The sequence below is a fragment of the Pyrus communis genome, chromosome 13, assembly GCF_041283825.1.
Source record: "Pyrus communis isolate YQ-2024b chromosome 13, ASM4128382v1, whole genome shotgun sequence".
NCBI classification, from domain to species: Eukaryota; Viridiplantae; Streptophyta; class Magnoliopsida; order Rosales; family Rosaceae; genus Pyrus; species Pyrus communis.
In genome coordinates, this window is record NC_142577.1 from 9,263,664 (window position 1) to 9,280,955 (window position 17,292).

Consider the following 17,292-nt stretch of genomic DNA (forward strand, 5'->3'; position numbering starts at 1 on the left):
CACAACAAATTCATAAAAAGAATTAACTTGGCTCGTCAATGAATGAGGAGGAGTTCCATCTCAATTCACTACATGACCAATTCATATAGTTCCATGTTGTGATATAAATCGTTCATATTATAAATCATTATATAAAAATTATCTATTCAAAATATAAATTAAATATGAGATCGTTTAGTAATCGAACTATATAAAAATAGATAGACAAATTCGGTAAAAAATCACAAAGAATATTGAAAAATAATCAGAAGAATTAGATAAGTCCAGCCAGACTGCCAAAGCAGGTGTAAGTCTGACAATTTCCTTTTACATTTCCTCATTTTTGTCAATAGGGTGGGGGTAAGAAAATTTAGACAAATTTAACACACAACTATTAGTTCAGAATGTTACGTTCACAAGGAATTAATTTGGCTACTTATGATCGAAATCATTTATATTGTAGATCCTTAAAGATCATCTTAGCGAAAAATAAAAAAAAATATAAGGTCGTTTAGTCATCAAAATACATAAAAACAAGTGGTCATGTACAATGAAATCATCAAGAAGTTAATTGACTAAACGACCTCATTTTCGATTGATTTTTTTGCAAAAATAATATTTACAGAGTAATTTATAATAATTATAAGCACAAAACTTTGTGAATCGATCACAAAGTATTTTAAAGAGAAACACAATACAATTTATTTGTGAATCAGAACATTTCTTTTGAAAAAAAAAAATATATATATATATTCACAGTTTCGTAGCTTCCATCTATCGCCACAAATTGAAGATGATTTAAGGGTCACATTATGGACAAAAATAAGGGGAAAAATTACGTTCGAAAGAACTGAGAATACAAGAAAAATAAAGGACCAAAATACATTCAACATCCACAGCCTGTTGTTACATTTTAATTGAATGAAGAGAACCACGACCGTCTGCCATCGGGTTGAGAAGCCGATCGCCTAAAGCCTGTTCTGGAACATCTGGCCAAACGGTTCCGCAACTTTCGACTACTAGAGATTGGAACCAAACAAGGATTAATATTTGGAGCTCCCATGCAAAGGTTGTAGTTGATCTTGATTGATGGGAACTTCTGGCAGCTGAGGGACCGGAAAGACCCGAGAGGGGATTTTCCGGAGCAACGAAACTCAGGCTTGTATAATGGGGTTGTTAATGAGGAGGAATCTGATCCCTCGGAAGAACATGTGCAAAATGATAGTGATATACTTGTTCTTGCATTCTCCTTAGCCATTGATCTTGCTCCTCGAAGCTTGACAAATGAAACTATGCCATTTCGGCAGAGAGGACATGCGATTGAGCCCGGGGGGCCATTGGACACAGTTGAAGTGCAGTTTGTGGAACAAAGGTACAAGGCACACCTTGTGCAGAACTCATGATCGCAACCTGCACTACGAGAATTGTTAATATTTGGCAACCAACAAATTTATGCATGATTCTACCATCTAGCATGCAGAAAGCCAATAGGAAGCAAAATTTTTTGGAACTCAGAGAAAAACAATATATATAACAATGGATCAAATATACACCACTCTGAAAATGGCTCATATCTTACCTACTGTACAGCTAACTCTGAATTTTCTAAAGATGGGGAATATTTAGCAGTAATAACATGTCTACCGAATTCAAGGCTCTTTAAAATTCAGTATACAAACACATAATTGGTACTGATTCACTGTTCATTATATGGATAATAAGACTTCGTGTTAATGGTGAAGCCCTATACATGAAGGTTACTAGTGCTCCTAAAACAATAAAAAGGGATCCAGCTTCTTAAATTTCAACCGATCTGTGTTGAAAGAAATGTGAAACTACAGATAGGTAAATGGAATGCCGAACTGAAAACATCTAAATAAAATGCCCCACAGTTGCCTCCAGATGAACTCCAGATGCTTAGAGGTTCAACCATTCAGCATTTCTTCCACTTCGATACTTGAAATTAAGCACGGTAAACACCCTTCAATGCTATTTTTATTTTACATCATATAACAGTAGCAAACATGTTTCTTTTAATTTAGGTACCAAGAAACTGGTCACAATTACTTTGGGGCCACAAAATCCTGCCGTAGGCGGAGTTGGTTTGGTAGCTGTGGAACCGGCCATTGCTTTTAGATTTTATAAAGCCCAATTGTAACTGCAGGACAGTCGCATTTTTGTTACTGAGCCAACCGCAGTCATATTTGAGTTCTGTTTGAGGCTAAAGGTTTGTCATTAGGCTTTAGGGCTTCAATTCTAAAGCCTAAATCCTTAAAACACTAAATCCTTATCGGGCAGTTGCAAATAAACTAAACAAAAAAAGGAAAAGAAAATACCAGTCACTGGAGACGAACAAAACTCTGCCTCCGACAGCAGTTTTAGTCCCAAATTAAATTGATTACTGAGACATGCCTAAAGAAGCTATCTGGGAACAAGACGAAACAACACAAGAGTGCTGAAGGACAAACACTTTTCCAGTTAAAACGAAAAAAATTTCCTCAATACCTTTGAGAATAAGTTGTTTTCCAAATTCTAGTCCTCAAAACTTATTAGATTACGGTTTGGTGCCTAATATGGGAACAGAGGACCGAGCAGAGCATTCACTTGATGCATCTATCTTCTTCAGCCAAAACCGATGCTAAAGTGCTATTTCTACACTATCCCACCAGTTACCTATTTAATTTACCTCTGTGAACCATTACCGAGAATCCTTTTGAAGTGTGAGGATATATTTGAATTTCTACACCAATGGATAAATAAATGAAGCTGATTCCACACCAATCATTCTCCACTGTTATTTCCCTTTCTTCCCGGAAACAATCTTTAAATGGAAAGGTTCAGGTGCGAATAATAGAAACCATCAACTTCTACAATCCAAAAATTTTCCCATTGTATATGGACAAAATCAAGTGGAGTCGTCATGTACACATTAACAGAGATAGATAATCGTGATAGTATGCGCTTTTAAGAGAAATGTACCTTCTGCGGCCACTGTGCACTGTTGTTCCAAACAGACAACACATGGATCTTGGCACGTAGATAAAGAATCATTGTTCCTCCATCCACATTCTCTGGTAATCGCAGCAAAACAAGAGAATAATGATAAGAAGACAAGTTTATAAGAAATCCACACATTTTATTATGTCAAGATAGAAGTATTTTCTGCTTCAACCACATCAATGCTTTTCATTTGCATAATCAGGTATTAGCACTGAATTTATAAAGGAGGTTGGTAAAGGAAAGTACGAGCAGAAAAACGCCTCCTTTTATAGAAAATAAAATAAAAAAGAGATGTTATTTGACTGAAATATAAAAATTTCGGTTGCAACCCAAAATTGAAAATACTGCAGATGTTAAATTTCAAGCATTTGTAATTGAAAGGTTATGCATGAGAAGTTAAGAAAAAATCTAGACATGCAAAAACGACAGGTTCATGCAGCACAAAAGTTAACTTGATTTGATATCTCATTTTGTTTACCAGGTTGCAGTTCACAAAATTTCTGTCGATTTGAATTGTGGGATGCAGTACCATTTGTTGACTTGTGACGTGCTTCATCAATCCATATAAGAACGTCTCCTCTAGTTTTATTGTATTTTATTTTTATGATTTAATCTTTGGGAGGAAGAGAGAGGTGATAAGGTAGATTGAACACATCCATGTGATTTAGTTTTCCATTCTTTGCAAGATTTCTTTTATCTATATTTAACAAGATTTCTTGACTTTCAACAAAAAAAGAAAAAAAAAAAAAAAAAACAAGAAGATTTCTTGAATGGAGCAAATCAGAATCACAACTAATTTGGAATGGAACCACTTCTGATGTAACAAAAAATTGGTTAGTAAAAAACTTAGTCAACATATCTAACAAAATATACTCACCTAGCAATCTTCATAATGCTCATAAGGGGAAGAGATAGGTATGGTGAAGGAATAATCTGCGACTGGCCTTCTTGCTCGGAGGTAAGGTTTTCCTCAAGCCAGTCTCTATGCCATGACCGAGCTACCATCAAGGGAGTCCATCTTTAAACAAACAAAAACACAAAGTTGAAAACTTCAAAAGTTTCTGTTGAATTCACGGCAAATGAAAAAATAAAATAAAAAATTAAGGCATGCTGAAACAACTGATATCACTTCAAGTAAGTTTCATGGTAGTAAGACCCAAATTTTGCAGTCCCATGGATGAATTTTTAAAACTGTGCATCTGTAACTAATGACTTCATAGTCTACATTTACATGTTCAATGGTACTTGATCAGAGTTACATAATCAAAGCACTTCATCACTCAGAGACAAAATGTGTGAAATTATAGGGAACACTGCAGCAATTGCACTTAAAAGCTACAGAGCAAATAGCCCTTTGGCTAAATGACACCTCTTGTCACCTTAAGTACAAGTGAACAATGGTGCTGACCTAATCCCAGGCTTACAGTGAAATTGATCACAGATAACTCCAACAGGTTTCCGATGGTGGTTATCAAAATTCAAACAGATAACCATATAATGTCAGAATTATATATAGTTAACTTATTGCTCAAAGGCGCATACTGGCATCTCCGGTGACAAATGAATTTGACACCACACCAAGGAAAAATAAATGAGTTTGGTAATTGGGCATGATCTAAAGTTCAAACCCAACAGTCACACTTGCATCCATGTAACACAGGTCAATGTACTAACAAGATAAAATGCCAAACTTTGAAACAAATCAAAAGTGACAGGCACCGGATGCATACCCATTGGCATTTTCAGCATTCAGACTGGATCCCCTGGAAATCAAAATCTGAACGGCAACACATATTTTAGTGATAGCAAAACATAAATGTCAGTATGAACTGTAACAAAATTAACGTATATTATTGTGTAGATTTAAGAACATACTTGACAACATTGCGCATTTCCTCCGCATGCAGCATAATGCAGGGCTGTGCTTCCAGCACCTGCAAAGTGGTCAGTTACAAAATATGGTTTAGGAAATACATTTGAATGACTGGACCCGGAAAATCATGTTGGCATGACAGGAACAATTAAACATTAATGTTTAAAGAAGATAATCAACAACATTAATTAGAAGTTAAGCAAACTATTACGAAATTGAATAGATATGATTGGGCTATAGCTTTCTAAGCAATAGCAGAAAAGGAAATGCACCAACTAAAGTCACCTGAAGATTTGGAATATACTTTATATACACGATCTAGTTCCAAAATTACAATACAACTCAGTAGATTTCCTAAGGCAAGTGGATAAATAATGGATTAAGTTACCTATTAGATCAATTGTAGCTCCGTCTTGCACAGTCACCTTAGAAACAGAAGCCCCTAAATCCAAAAGTAGTTGTATGCTTTCAATGTGACCGTTCAGTGCTGCCATATGCAGCGCAGTGATTCCTCCATCAGCGGGCCTATTAATTATCTGGAACAAAACCCTGGTGCACACAGATTGGAACAGGAATCAGTAAAGTATATAGGGCAAGAAAAAAAGAGGGTGCAAAATAAACTTGGAAGTGGAGTACTCATGATTAAACTCTGTGATTGATTCTTCATTGCTATCAGCATTCCTTAACGTAGTCCAAAAATCTGCAGTGCTGGGAATGTAATCAGCCAGGAGGAGTCGGATGCATCGAGAATGACCATTCAAAGCGGCAAGGTGGAGTGCAGTACCGCCATTCAGATAATCTGCTCTGTGAATCTGAAATCCAGTTTTCCAAAATTTGTTATATTTCTTAAGAATATTGGAAAACTGTCTTTGAAGAAAAGAATCTTACTGTGGCCTTAGAAAGAATCAAAGTCTGAACAACCTCCCAGTGACCATGTTGGCAAGCTTGCATCAAAGCAGTCTGTTCACCAAGATACAGATCGCAATTTCAACCTTTTGATAGACGTAAATTGACTTTCAAATCCATCAATTGACAGACTACGGCAAATGCTAAACTTCTAATGTCACAATTTGAGATAATTTTACCTGACCGCGATAATTCCTCAGATTGATATCAACTCCAGACTCAAGCAATAGAGAGACTATCTAAACACATTGAAAAAATACAATCACAATCCTATCAGATAAGCAAAAATTTAAACCGCAACGTGATCAAAATCTCATTAGATTTATACCTCATGGTGGCCCTGAGCTGCAGAATAATGGAGAGGGGAATTGCGTACACCGAAGGTGGAGTACCTTGCCAGGCGAGGGTTACATTCTAGCAAGGCCTTGGCTTCCTGAACATCGCCATCTCTTGCTGCTGAAACTAACCGCTCCCCGGATGCTGAACATCCAAATGAATTTCCCATAACGCTTAGAAATTTCATGTCCCTCAAAATATCGCAAACCCAACAACTGGGGGATATACAATGACTAGTAGTACATAGTCAATCCTTATTTTCCTCAAACGTAGGACATTAGATCCTTAATCCATCCAAATAAACAACACACAAAATATCGACAGAACATGAAAAAGAAGCTATCTTGTCAATACATAGAAGTAGAAGGTCGTCCCCTGCACCAAACGGGACACAACCACCCTCCCAACAACAGTTTCTCAAAAGGCAAATTGGTTGTAACGGTCAGAATCCCACTATTTGGTTCCTAGTGAGTCACTAATCGAAGAACAAATGCAAAAATATATGATTAGGACGTTATTGTCTGCAGATTAGTCAAACATTTCGACAACTTCGAGAAAACCAACAAAAGACAGACAGGAACGTTAAAACCTTAACGAACAAAATCCTATTTCGTCCCACCCATTGTCTCCTCCACAGAATCAATGCCTCTCAAACCCATTCAATCTTCCCTTCAAAAGAAACAAAAATTTTCAATTTCCCCTCAAATCAAATTTTTTTTTCCTTCCAGATAATCAAAATCTTCAAAACCCAGATGGAAAATCTCCTTCTGGGTTTTAAAGGAAGCTGATCAAAGATTGATGTAATGAATGAAATGAAGATTAATATCAAATGGGAAATATTTTAAAAAAATAAATAGAAAAATGAAGATGGAATTAAAAAAGAAAAAGATATAAAAAGGAATAGCAGTGGGTGATTTATTAGGAGCTCATCCCTCCTGAAGCGTCAACCAACAATAGCCTGCAAGAAAGGCGTGTCTCCAACTCTCCATGAACATGATTGGATATTATTAGCCAGTCAACTTGGTAGTTGGTTTCGTCCTTTCTCTCTCTTGTCCTTCCCTCCTTCTGCCTTATTTTACTTCAACCTGGGACAAATTAATCTCTGTCCACGCAGGTCACCTGACCCAAGGCTAATCATCCTCACGGTATTTTGATTCACCTATTTTTTCACTACCACAAACATATTAGCTTTTATTATTATTATTATTATTATTTTTCAATGCTTTTTTGTTGTTGAATAATAGAGTCTCGTATTAGAGAAATACAAAAATAAGACTTAATTGTAGTAATGGTCTTTTGACTTTATTTTAGTTTAATTTTAGTTCATAACTTTCATATTAGTTTTTTTAGCCCTCGAATTTAATGTGTTGTACCATTTATTTTTTTAGCCCTCGAACTTAAATTTAAGTTCGAGGACTAAAGAAACTAATATGAAAGTTCAGGGAATAAAATTAAACTAGGGTAAAATTCAGAGACCATTGATACAACTAAGTCAAAAAATAATATACTTATATATAGCAGTTCTACTAGTAATATCACCGATGTCTTTTATAATAAAATGTAACAACTATTAATAGGTTGTTAAGTTAAGACAATATTGATGATGTTGACAATGAACCATGTGTGGATGCAAATTTTCGCCTTCCTTTGATTGAAGAATATGTACCTGCAAAATAATAACACCTAAGATTTAGGCCCAAAGCCTCGCGCCCACGATGAATTTGGGGGGAGGGGGGCTTTGGCCGAAGAATCTCCAATGCCAAAGTTAGAAGTATGAGAAGAATGTATTTGAGTGTTTGTGGGTAGCAAAAAGCCTCTTTAGGGGGTAGCTCAAACTTATTGAAATTTGGAGATAAAGGGTATATTTATAGGAGAGATGGAGGAGATGGTTCGGCCTTCTAGGGTTTAGGGGTGGTTGGCCCTATGTGGTATTCTAGGTGAGAATATTCCAAGATATTTGTGTAAAGAAATATCTTTGAGTAATTAGGTACATATCCTAAATAAATAGAATTAGGATAGCTTACTTGAAAGAGGTCTTCTCTAATTAGAAATGTATTTATGATAAGAATAAGGGATTATTCTATCATAAATACCTTTGACTTTTTTTACGGGTAAGGGTGCCTTGAGCAGTTGTTGATCTTTGTTTGCTCTACCTTAGTTGCGCATGGTGAATGAGACTGCTCCCTGCTTATTTAATAAGGGCAGACTTGTTTTTCTTGGAAAATAATCCACGTGTTAGCTTCATAATTTTTGGGATTATTTTTGGCTCCACACCATGTTAGACTGAAATTTTTTATAACAAGTATCATGGAGGAGATTTGGGTGGTTATTATGCAAAAAGTGAAAAATGATGTGCATAGATTTTTTGTTCTACAACTTTTCACCTTATAATATATGGTAGATGCCCACTAGTAGGCATGTAAAAGGTTCGAGGCCACTGGTAGATGCCCAAGGCGTCTACATGAGCATTGTCTGTCTGTGGCACTTGTGTGAGGGTGTAAGTCTGAAACACCTCAAGCTGCTTTCGTACCTTCTCGAGGTATAATGCCATCCTTGGATGCTTTGCTACTGATGTGAAAATTAACTTGACACACAAATTAAATCCTATTGTTGACAATTGTAGTATATATGTAATGCTAATCAACACAAATAAGACTTAAAAATACTAAACTACACTCTATAGACTCAAAACTAACTTAAAACACTCAAAACAGCAACAAACAATAAAAAAGACTCAATTAAGACCTAACAAGTGATTTTGACGAAAATAAGACTTAACTTGACTCAAAAGACTAAAAGAAAACAGATTTTGACTCAACTAACAAGAATTAATGAAAGGGGGATTGTTTTTGACAAATTTAAAACTTAAAACAGAAACTTTGCATAAAACACTTAATAAGAACGAATTTGGTGAATTAAAAAGGGTGAAAGGCTAGTTTGAAGGTTCATCTCCACACATGACATATGCATACAATCCAATTTCCAGTTATTATTCCTTTAGACTATGAATGACAATGCCCTAAATTAACCATGAAAAGCACAAATTAACTTTCAGATTTTCCTTAACTCATTGAATTGGATGGAATACGCATCACAACCAAATTATCCTTATCAAGTTTCCTAACTATGAAAAGCATGATAGAAAGACATATCAAAGGTCATCAATTCTTTTAAAACCATAAGCATTGACAAGGCATTCGTAACTATGAAAAGCATGATACTCATACCAAGGATTTACTTAACACAATCATGACTAGTGACTTCCACTACTTGCGAATATAAGTTCATAACGATTAGGTGAAACTCCCTTATACTCTAGCATCAAATTCATGCATGCAAATTAAGTGTCGACCCTCAACCAATAGACATAAACAAGTTTTAATAACTCAGATAAGCAAATCATATTCAAGACTCAAGAAACAATAACTGGATGTAATCAATTCATATAAAACATATAATCATGGCTTCGAATTCACCTCCAACTATAAAGAAATTAGTTCCTCATGTTCATCATAATTGAAAACCAATTTAAAATAAACATTGAACTAAAACTAAGGATAGAAAGAACCCATAAGCACTCCACACTCCAATGGCAGATTTCGAACCCTCCTTGGATGGTGGCAAGCACGGCACAAGTCTTCATCTCCTTCCTTCCTTGCTGTGGCACTAGGGTGACTTAAGGTGTTTGATGGCTGAACGTATGAATGTATGAATGAATGAATGAGTGAATGGATGGTGGTGTATTCTGCGGCATAAGCATGTATATATATGTGTGATGCACGGCTGAAACCCTAGGGAAATTAGATTAGGGTGTGGTAGAAATCAGGTGGGAAAAGGACTAGGGTGCATGAAAATCTGAAGGGAAAAGGATTGCATAATCCTAGGGGAAAAGGATTGCAGGTTCTAGAGCATCTAGAAGAGGGAGAGGCGCCACCTTTCTAGGGATTCTAGAAACAATGTGTTTTGTGGCAGAAATTGGACTTTTAGAAGGGATAAAGAGTGTGGCATTCTTTTAGGATCAGATAAGGTCTTCTAGAACCATATATTTAAGTGTTCTAATGTGGAATTAAGTCCTCTTTTTGCAGCTGGAATTAAGGTAGCAAAAGATTAGGATAGGATAAGATATGATAAGGTTGTTTGGATAATGTTCCATGTTTCTTGCTCTTTTCTTATCTTCTTTGTCTTGAACTTGTTTCTCCAGATTTGTAGCATGTTCCTAGCCTCTTTTGACTTCAATTTCGTCCATCCACCTTGCTCCATATGCAAGCTATCCATTCCATGCCCAAAACTGCTCCAAATGGCTCAAAAATGCACTTTCTTGCCAACTTTGCCACTAGGACCTACAAACACACGAAAATATCTTAAAACACTATAATAAATGGAAACTAACTATGTAAATGCAATAAAACAAGCTAACTAAGTTGCATAAATATGCACTTATCAGCTATATACTCCTCGGTAGTTTGGCTGGTGATTAACTGAGCATCGAAATGGATTGTGAGCTTTATGACTACCAGATCTTGTGCCATTCGGAGGCCTACAAATAAGGCCTCGTACTCTACTTTGTTGTTTGATGCCTTGAAACCTAGAATGATTGCCTGCTCAAGCATCGAGTCGTCTGGGGTGATGAGAACCAAACCTGCTCTAGAGTCTTTGTAGTTGGATGAACCATCAACGTGTAGACGCCAAAAGCCTTTGTAGTTGGATGAACCGTCAACATGCAGGCGCCAAAAGCCTTTGTTAGAGAGGGTTGGTTTAGCCAAGGTATGCTCGAGGGCGTCTTTGGGCTATGTTGTCGTGTCTTCCAGGCCGAGAGATAACTCTGTTATGAAGTCTGCTGGTGTGGTAGAAACTAACACACAAATTAAACCTTTTTTAGACAATTGTAGTCTGAGTAAGTAGGGATCGTTCTAAGCCAGGAATTAGAAGGGATGCTAATCAACACAAATTGGACTTAAAAACTGTAAACTAGACGAAACTAACACAAATAAGAACTAAGGGGGGGGTTTTGGACGAATTTAAGAAACTAAAGTAAATTGCATCAAACAAAGTAAAGTATGAATGAAAATTGGGTGAAAGGCTAGCTAGAGGATTCTTCTCCACACATGAACCATATGTATACAAATTGATTTCCAATTATTGTTCCTATAAACCATGAATGACAATACCCCAAATTAATTGTGAACAACACTAATTAACTCTCAGATTTTCCTAATTTCATTGAATTGGACTCAGCGACGCAATCAAATTATTCTTATCAAGTTCCCTATATGAACAACTTGATAGAGATGCATATCAAAGATCATTAAGTTCTATGAAAATCATAAGCATTGACAAGTCATTCGTTACTATGAACTACATGATACTCCTACCAGGAATTTACTTAACACAATCATGACTAGTGACCTTTACTACTTGTAAATATAAGTTCATAACGATTAGGTGAAATTCCCTTATATTCTAGCATCAAATCCCTGCATGCAAACTCAGTGTGCACCCTTAATCAACATACAAGAACAAGTTCTTAATAAAACAGATAAGTAAATCGCATTCATGTTTTATGAAACAATAACTAGATGTAATCAATTGATATAAAACATATGTTCATGGCTTCAAATTCACCTCCAGCTAAAAAGAAATTTAGTTACACATGTTCGTCACAGTTGAAAAACAATCTAAAATAAACATTGAAACTAAAATAAGGATAAAATGGCAGATTCGGCACAATCCTTAGGTGTAGGTGCACGGCACTCCTCCTCCTTTCCTTCCTTGCAAGCACAAATCACTCTTTTCCTCTCATAAACTTGCGGCACTCTCTGTATTTTTCTCCTCTCCCCCCTTGAAAGTTGCGGCAATAGGTAGTATTTATAGGCAGGGGGCACGGCCCAATTTGTGGAGGAAAAGGATTAGGTTGTTTGCATTGTTTTAGGACTCCTTAAATTAGATAGGAAGTGGTTTAATGTGATAAGGAATCCCCCTTGCAGCTAGAGATAAGGTAAAGTAGGTTTAGGATTGTGACATCCCACATCACCCAGGGGAGTGATCCTTATATGTATATTCCCATTCCTACCTAGCACGAGGCCTTTTGGGAGCTCACCGGCTTCGGGTTCCATGGGAACTCCGAAGTTAAGCGAGAAGGGGGCTAGAGTAATCCCATGATGGGTGACCCACTGGGAAGTTGCTCGTGAGTTCCCAAAAACAAAACCGTGAGGGAATGGTAAGCCCAAAGCGGACAATATCGTGCTATGGTGGTGGAGCGGGCCCGGGAAGTGATCTGCCCCGAGTTGGGATGTGACAATTTGGTATTAGAGCCTAACCTTGGACGTGGTGTGCCGACGAGGACGTCGGGCCCCTAAGGGGGGCGGATTGTGACATCCCACATCACCCAAAGGAGTGATCCTTATATGTATATTCGCATTCCTACCTAGCACGAGGCCTTTTGGGAGCTCACTGGCTTCGGGTTCCATGGGAACTCCGAAGTTAAGCGAGAAGGGGGCTAGAGTAATCCCATGATGGGTGACCCACTGGGAAGTTGCTTGTGAGTTCCCAAAAACAAAATCGTGAGGGAATGGTAAGCCCAAAACGGACAATATCGTGCTATGGTGGTGGAGCGGGCCCGAGAAGTGATCCGCCCTGGGCCGGGATGTGACATTGATAGGATAAAATAAGGTTTGTTAAGGATAAGGTTGGACAAGAAAAGATTGGATAAGGTTTCCCTTTAATTTCTGATTCCTTGTCTTCCAAGCCTCAATCCTAATTCTTCCAGATTGTAGCACATTCATAGCCTCATTTGACCACCAAACACATCCATCCCAAGTACTCCCCACGCATGCTATCCAATCCAAATCCAAAACTACTCCAAATTGCTCCATTTTGCCCTTTTTTGTCACCTTTGCCAATTGGACCTGCAATAATACGAAAATAACTTAAATTACCAAAATAAATGGAAATTAACTAAGTAAATGCAAAGAAATAAGATACCAAAATTGCACAAATATGCTTCTATCAAATTCCCCCACACTTAGCTTTTGATAGTCCCTGAGCAAAACAAAGAAAACAAAACAAAACCTAAACCTTCCAACAATTGCCTCAGGGATTTCCAATGAAACATGACATGTTAAAAATCACTACCCACATAGATTTTAGCCATCCTTACCCTTGAGCTTATACTTAACCACAGTAACCACTCACTAGCTCGCATTTAATTAGTTAAAACAACATTTTGAATGTAGTAACATGCCTTAGAGAATTCACTCAATTCCTCACCGGATATACTCTCTATTTTCACAAAGATTTTCTGACTACACTCCCTATACTAAGTATGTGTGAGAAGATTGATGTAAACATGTAGACTAGCACTCACATATGTTATATCTGATAGGAGTATATTTATGCTACTTAGTTATGTTGTTTCCTTGCATTTAGTTAGCTAATTACTACTTATTATAGTGTTTTAAGCTATTTTCATGTGTTTGTAGGTCCTAATGGTAAAGTTGGCAGGAAAGTGCATTTTGGAGCCATTTGGAGCAATTTTGGGCATCAATTGGATAGCTTATGAGTGGAGCAAGATGGATGGACAAATTTGAAGACCAAAGGTGTCTAGGAATGTGCTTAAGAGTTGGAGAAGCAAAATTGGAAGTTTTGAAGATAGGAATCAACTATAAAGAAGGAACCTTATCCTATCTTATCCAAAACATTATCCAAACAAACCTTATCTTATCCTATCCTAACCAACCTTATCCTTTACTAAATCTAGCATTATCCTAACTTATCTTATCCAAATCAGTTTGTGCCTTAATTCTAGCTATTCAGAAGGCATTAGTTATACATTTAAATACATAACTCAGATTCTAGAAGCCTTATCCCTTATATGCCGCATATATGCCCTTCCCTTGGTGGTTTAGGAGTTGTAATCCTTTCCTACACCTATGCCGCGTGTCCTTGTCCCTTTAGGTTCAGAAATCTGTTTAAAAACATTCTTTCTAGAAGCCCTATTCTTGATCCTAATAGTTGGCCGCATCTTTCTACCCTAATTCCTCTTGGTTTCTGGTTGTTTTAACCCATTCCACTTGGGTTTTGGTTGCACAATTCTATTCCTATTCAGCTTATGCCTTGCCCTATCCTTGTTTTCCAAGGCTCTGCTGTGAAACCCTAGCCTATAAATACAATGTTATGCCGCAGGTTTCATCCATCCCATTCACTCATTCATTCATTCATTCATACATTCAACCATCAAACACCATAATTCACACCACATCACCCTAGTGCCGCAAGCAAGGAAGGAAAAAGAAGAGGACTTTTGCAATTTGCCATCCAAGGGAGTGCCGTGCATGCCATTGGAGTGTGGAGCGTTTTTGGGTTCTTTCTATCCATTGTTTTAGTTTGATGTTTATTTTAATTTGGTTTTCAATTATGATGAACATGTCGAACTAATTTCTTTTTAGTTAGAGCTGAATTCGAAGCCATGATTATATGTTTTATATGAATTGATTACATCCAGTTATTGTTTCTTGAGTCTTGAATGTGATTTGCTTATCTAAGTAATCAAAACTTGTTTTTGTATGTTGGTTAAGGGTCGACACTTAATTTGCATGCATGAATTTGATGCTAGAGTATAAGGGAGTTTCATGTAATAGTTATTTGCTTATATTCACAAGTAGTGGAGGTTGCTAGTCACAATCGTGTTAAGTGAATCCTTGGCATGAGTCTCATGCGTTACATAGTGATGAATGCCTCATCAATGCTTATGGTTTTCAAAGAACTTAATGACTTTTGATATGTATCTCTATCATGCGTTTCATATAGGGAACTTGAGAAAGATAATTTGGTTGTAATGCGTATATATTCAATTCAATGAAATAAGGAAAATCTGATGGTTAGTTGTGCGATGCATTAACTTGGGGCGTTGTCATTCATAGTCTAAGGGAATAATAACTGGAAATTGGTTTATATGCATATGTCATGTGTGGAGAAGGACCCTCTAGCTAGCCTTTCACCCTTATCAATTCACCAAATTCGTTTTTACAAAGTGTTTTATGCAAAGTTTCTGTTTTAAGTTTTAAACTCGTCAAAAACAATCCCCCTTTCATTTAGTCTTGTTATTTGAGTCAAAATCTGTTTTCTTTTAGTCTTTTGAGTCAAGTTAAGTCTTATTTTCATCAAAATCACTTGTTAGGTCTAAAATAGAGTATTTTTGATTGTTTGTTGCTATTTTGAGTGTTTTAAGTTAGTTTTAAGTCTATTAAGTCTAGTTTAGTGTTTTTAAGTCTTATTTGTGTTGATTAGCATCCCTAGTTAATCCCCAGTCTAGAACGATCCTTACTTACATATATACTACAATTGTCAACAATAGGGTTTAATTTGTGTGTCAAGTTAATTTTCACATCAAATTTTGGCACCGTTGCTGGGGATTAGCAAACTTGCTAATCCCTTTTGTTTGTGTCGTGTCAAAGTGAGTCTTAAGGTCAAGTGTGTCGTGTGTTCTTTGTGTCTGTTTGTGTTTGCCGTGCCCTTTAAAGTGGTTGCTGATTTGTTTTGGTTCTTTGCTTCAGGTACTAGTTTATGACTCGTAGTTCTCAACCTATTCGTCCAAACATCTTGGAGTTTGACGACGATTTTGAATGAACTTTGAGAAGAAAGAGGAACCAACCAGAACCTAATCCACCTAGTTCAAGTTTAGAGTCCGAATCTGGATTTGAAGAAGAAGAAAACATAGCTGCGGACAATCAAACAATCTAAGAACTTTCAGCCTCAGGATTAGATAATGCCGTGCCTTTATGCATTCAATATCCTATGACAGCTCAAGGCAAGACCGATGAGTTCAAATTGAAGTCTAGCTTGTTGCATCACATTCCCAAATACTATGGGCTGTCCATAGAAGATCCAAACAAGCATCTTAAGGAGTTTGAAGTGGTATGTTCAAGCATGACACCCATCAATGTCGATGGGAACATTTTGAAGATGAAGGCCTTTCCATTCTCTCTTTTGGAAAAGGCTAAATATTGGCTATACGAATTGGCATCCGGAACCGTCATTTCTTGGGAAAGCATGTAGCGAGCATTCTTAGAGAAGTTTTTCCCAACTTTGAGAGTCATTCTCTTGGGGAAGAGAATTAGTGGCATTCAACAAAGTCAAGGAGAGTCTTTTCCAGCGTACTATGAGCATTTCAAGACTTTAGTTGCATCATGCCCTCAACATCAAATGAAGGAAGAACTTTTAATTCAATATTTCTACGAGGGACTCCTTCCAATTGAGAGACAAATGCTAGATGCCTCGGCAGGGGGTGCTTTGGTTGACAAAACATTGGTGGCTGCCAAGGTCTTAATTGCAAATCGATCATTGAATGCACAACAATACGAAGGTGTTGGACAAAGAGACACCCCACGGTAGCAAGTCCATGAGGTAAGTTCAATAGCCGAAATTCAATCTCAATTAGCTAACCTCACTATGCCTGTATCTCAGGTTGCCAAAGGATGCAAAGTGCAAGGAATTACACCAAGTGTGTGTGGCATGTGCTCTATGTAAGGGCACCTCAATGATCAATGTCCTCAATTGATAGAGAATGGAGGATGGCAAAGCGCCAATGCCATAGGTGATCAAGGCCAAAATCAGCAAATGAATGATCCATACTCAAATACATACAATCCGGGATGGAGAGATCACCCAAATTTCAAGTGGAAGGAGCCTCAACAACCTTAACAACAAGGAGGAATTCGATAGCCACCCCCTGGGATATATCAAAGGCCATTCGCATAATCTCAACCTTAATCACAAACTGCCTAACAAAACTCAGGTTCGTTAATGAATACCGATAATGTTCTTCAATTACTAACTACTTTGTCGCAAGGATTACAAAATCAAGCCAAAGAGATGGGCAAAGTGAAGAAGCAAATTGGGCAGATGGCGGAGTTCGTGGGTCAGTTTCGAGAAGAAGGCAAACTACCTAGCTCAACCATTGTCAATCCAAAGGGAGGTTTTGAAACCGCTAAGGCTATCGCCTTGAGAAGTGGCAAGGAAGTTGGAACCAACCCCAAACCAACCAAAGCAAGTCAAAAAGAGGATGAAAAGCTGTTGCTCGAAGATGAAGAAGTGGACAAAACCACATCAAGGGTAGAACAACCCTTGCCGCAACCCCCTAATGCACCTAAGCCATCCCAAACCATCAAGGTAAGTCCAAATTCGAATTCTTCTAGTTCTAT

The 17,292-nt window shown here is 37.3% G+C and overlaps 1 protein-coding gene across 1 annotated transcript; it reads right to left on the minus strand.

Moving 5' to 3' along the window:
* Positions 1-773: 773 nt before the first annotated feature.
* On the minus strand, positions 774-7,197 carry LOC137737029 (E3 ubiquitin-protein ligase XBAT32). The gene is made up of 10 exons (XM_068476374.2): positions 6,087-7,197; positions 5,938-5,997; positions 5,741-5,812; positions 5,489-5,664; positions 5,241-5,401; positions 4,855-4,913; positions 4,710-4,756; positions 3,857-3,997; positions 2,959-3,050; positions 774-1,389 (listed from the first exon to the last, which is right to left on the minus strand). Exons 1-10 carry the CDS (start codon positions 6,279-6,281, stop codon positions 893-895), a joined length of 1,500 nt encoding a protein of 499 aa, XP_068332475.2. The 5' UTR covers positions 6,282-7,197; the 3' UTR covers positions 774-892.
* Positions 7,198-17,292: the final 10,095 nt, after the last annotated feature.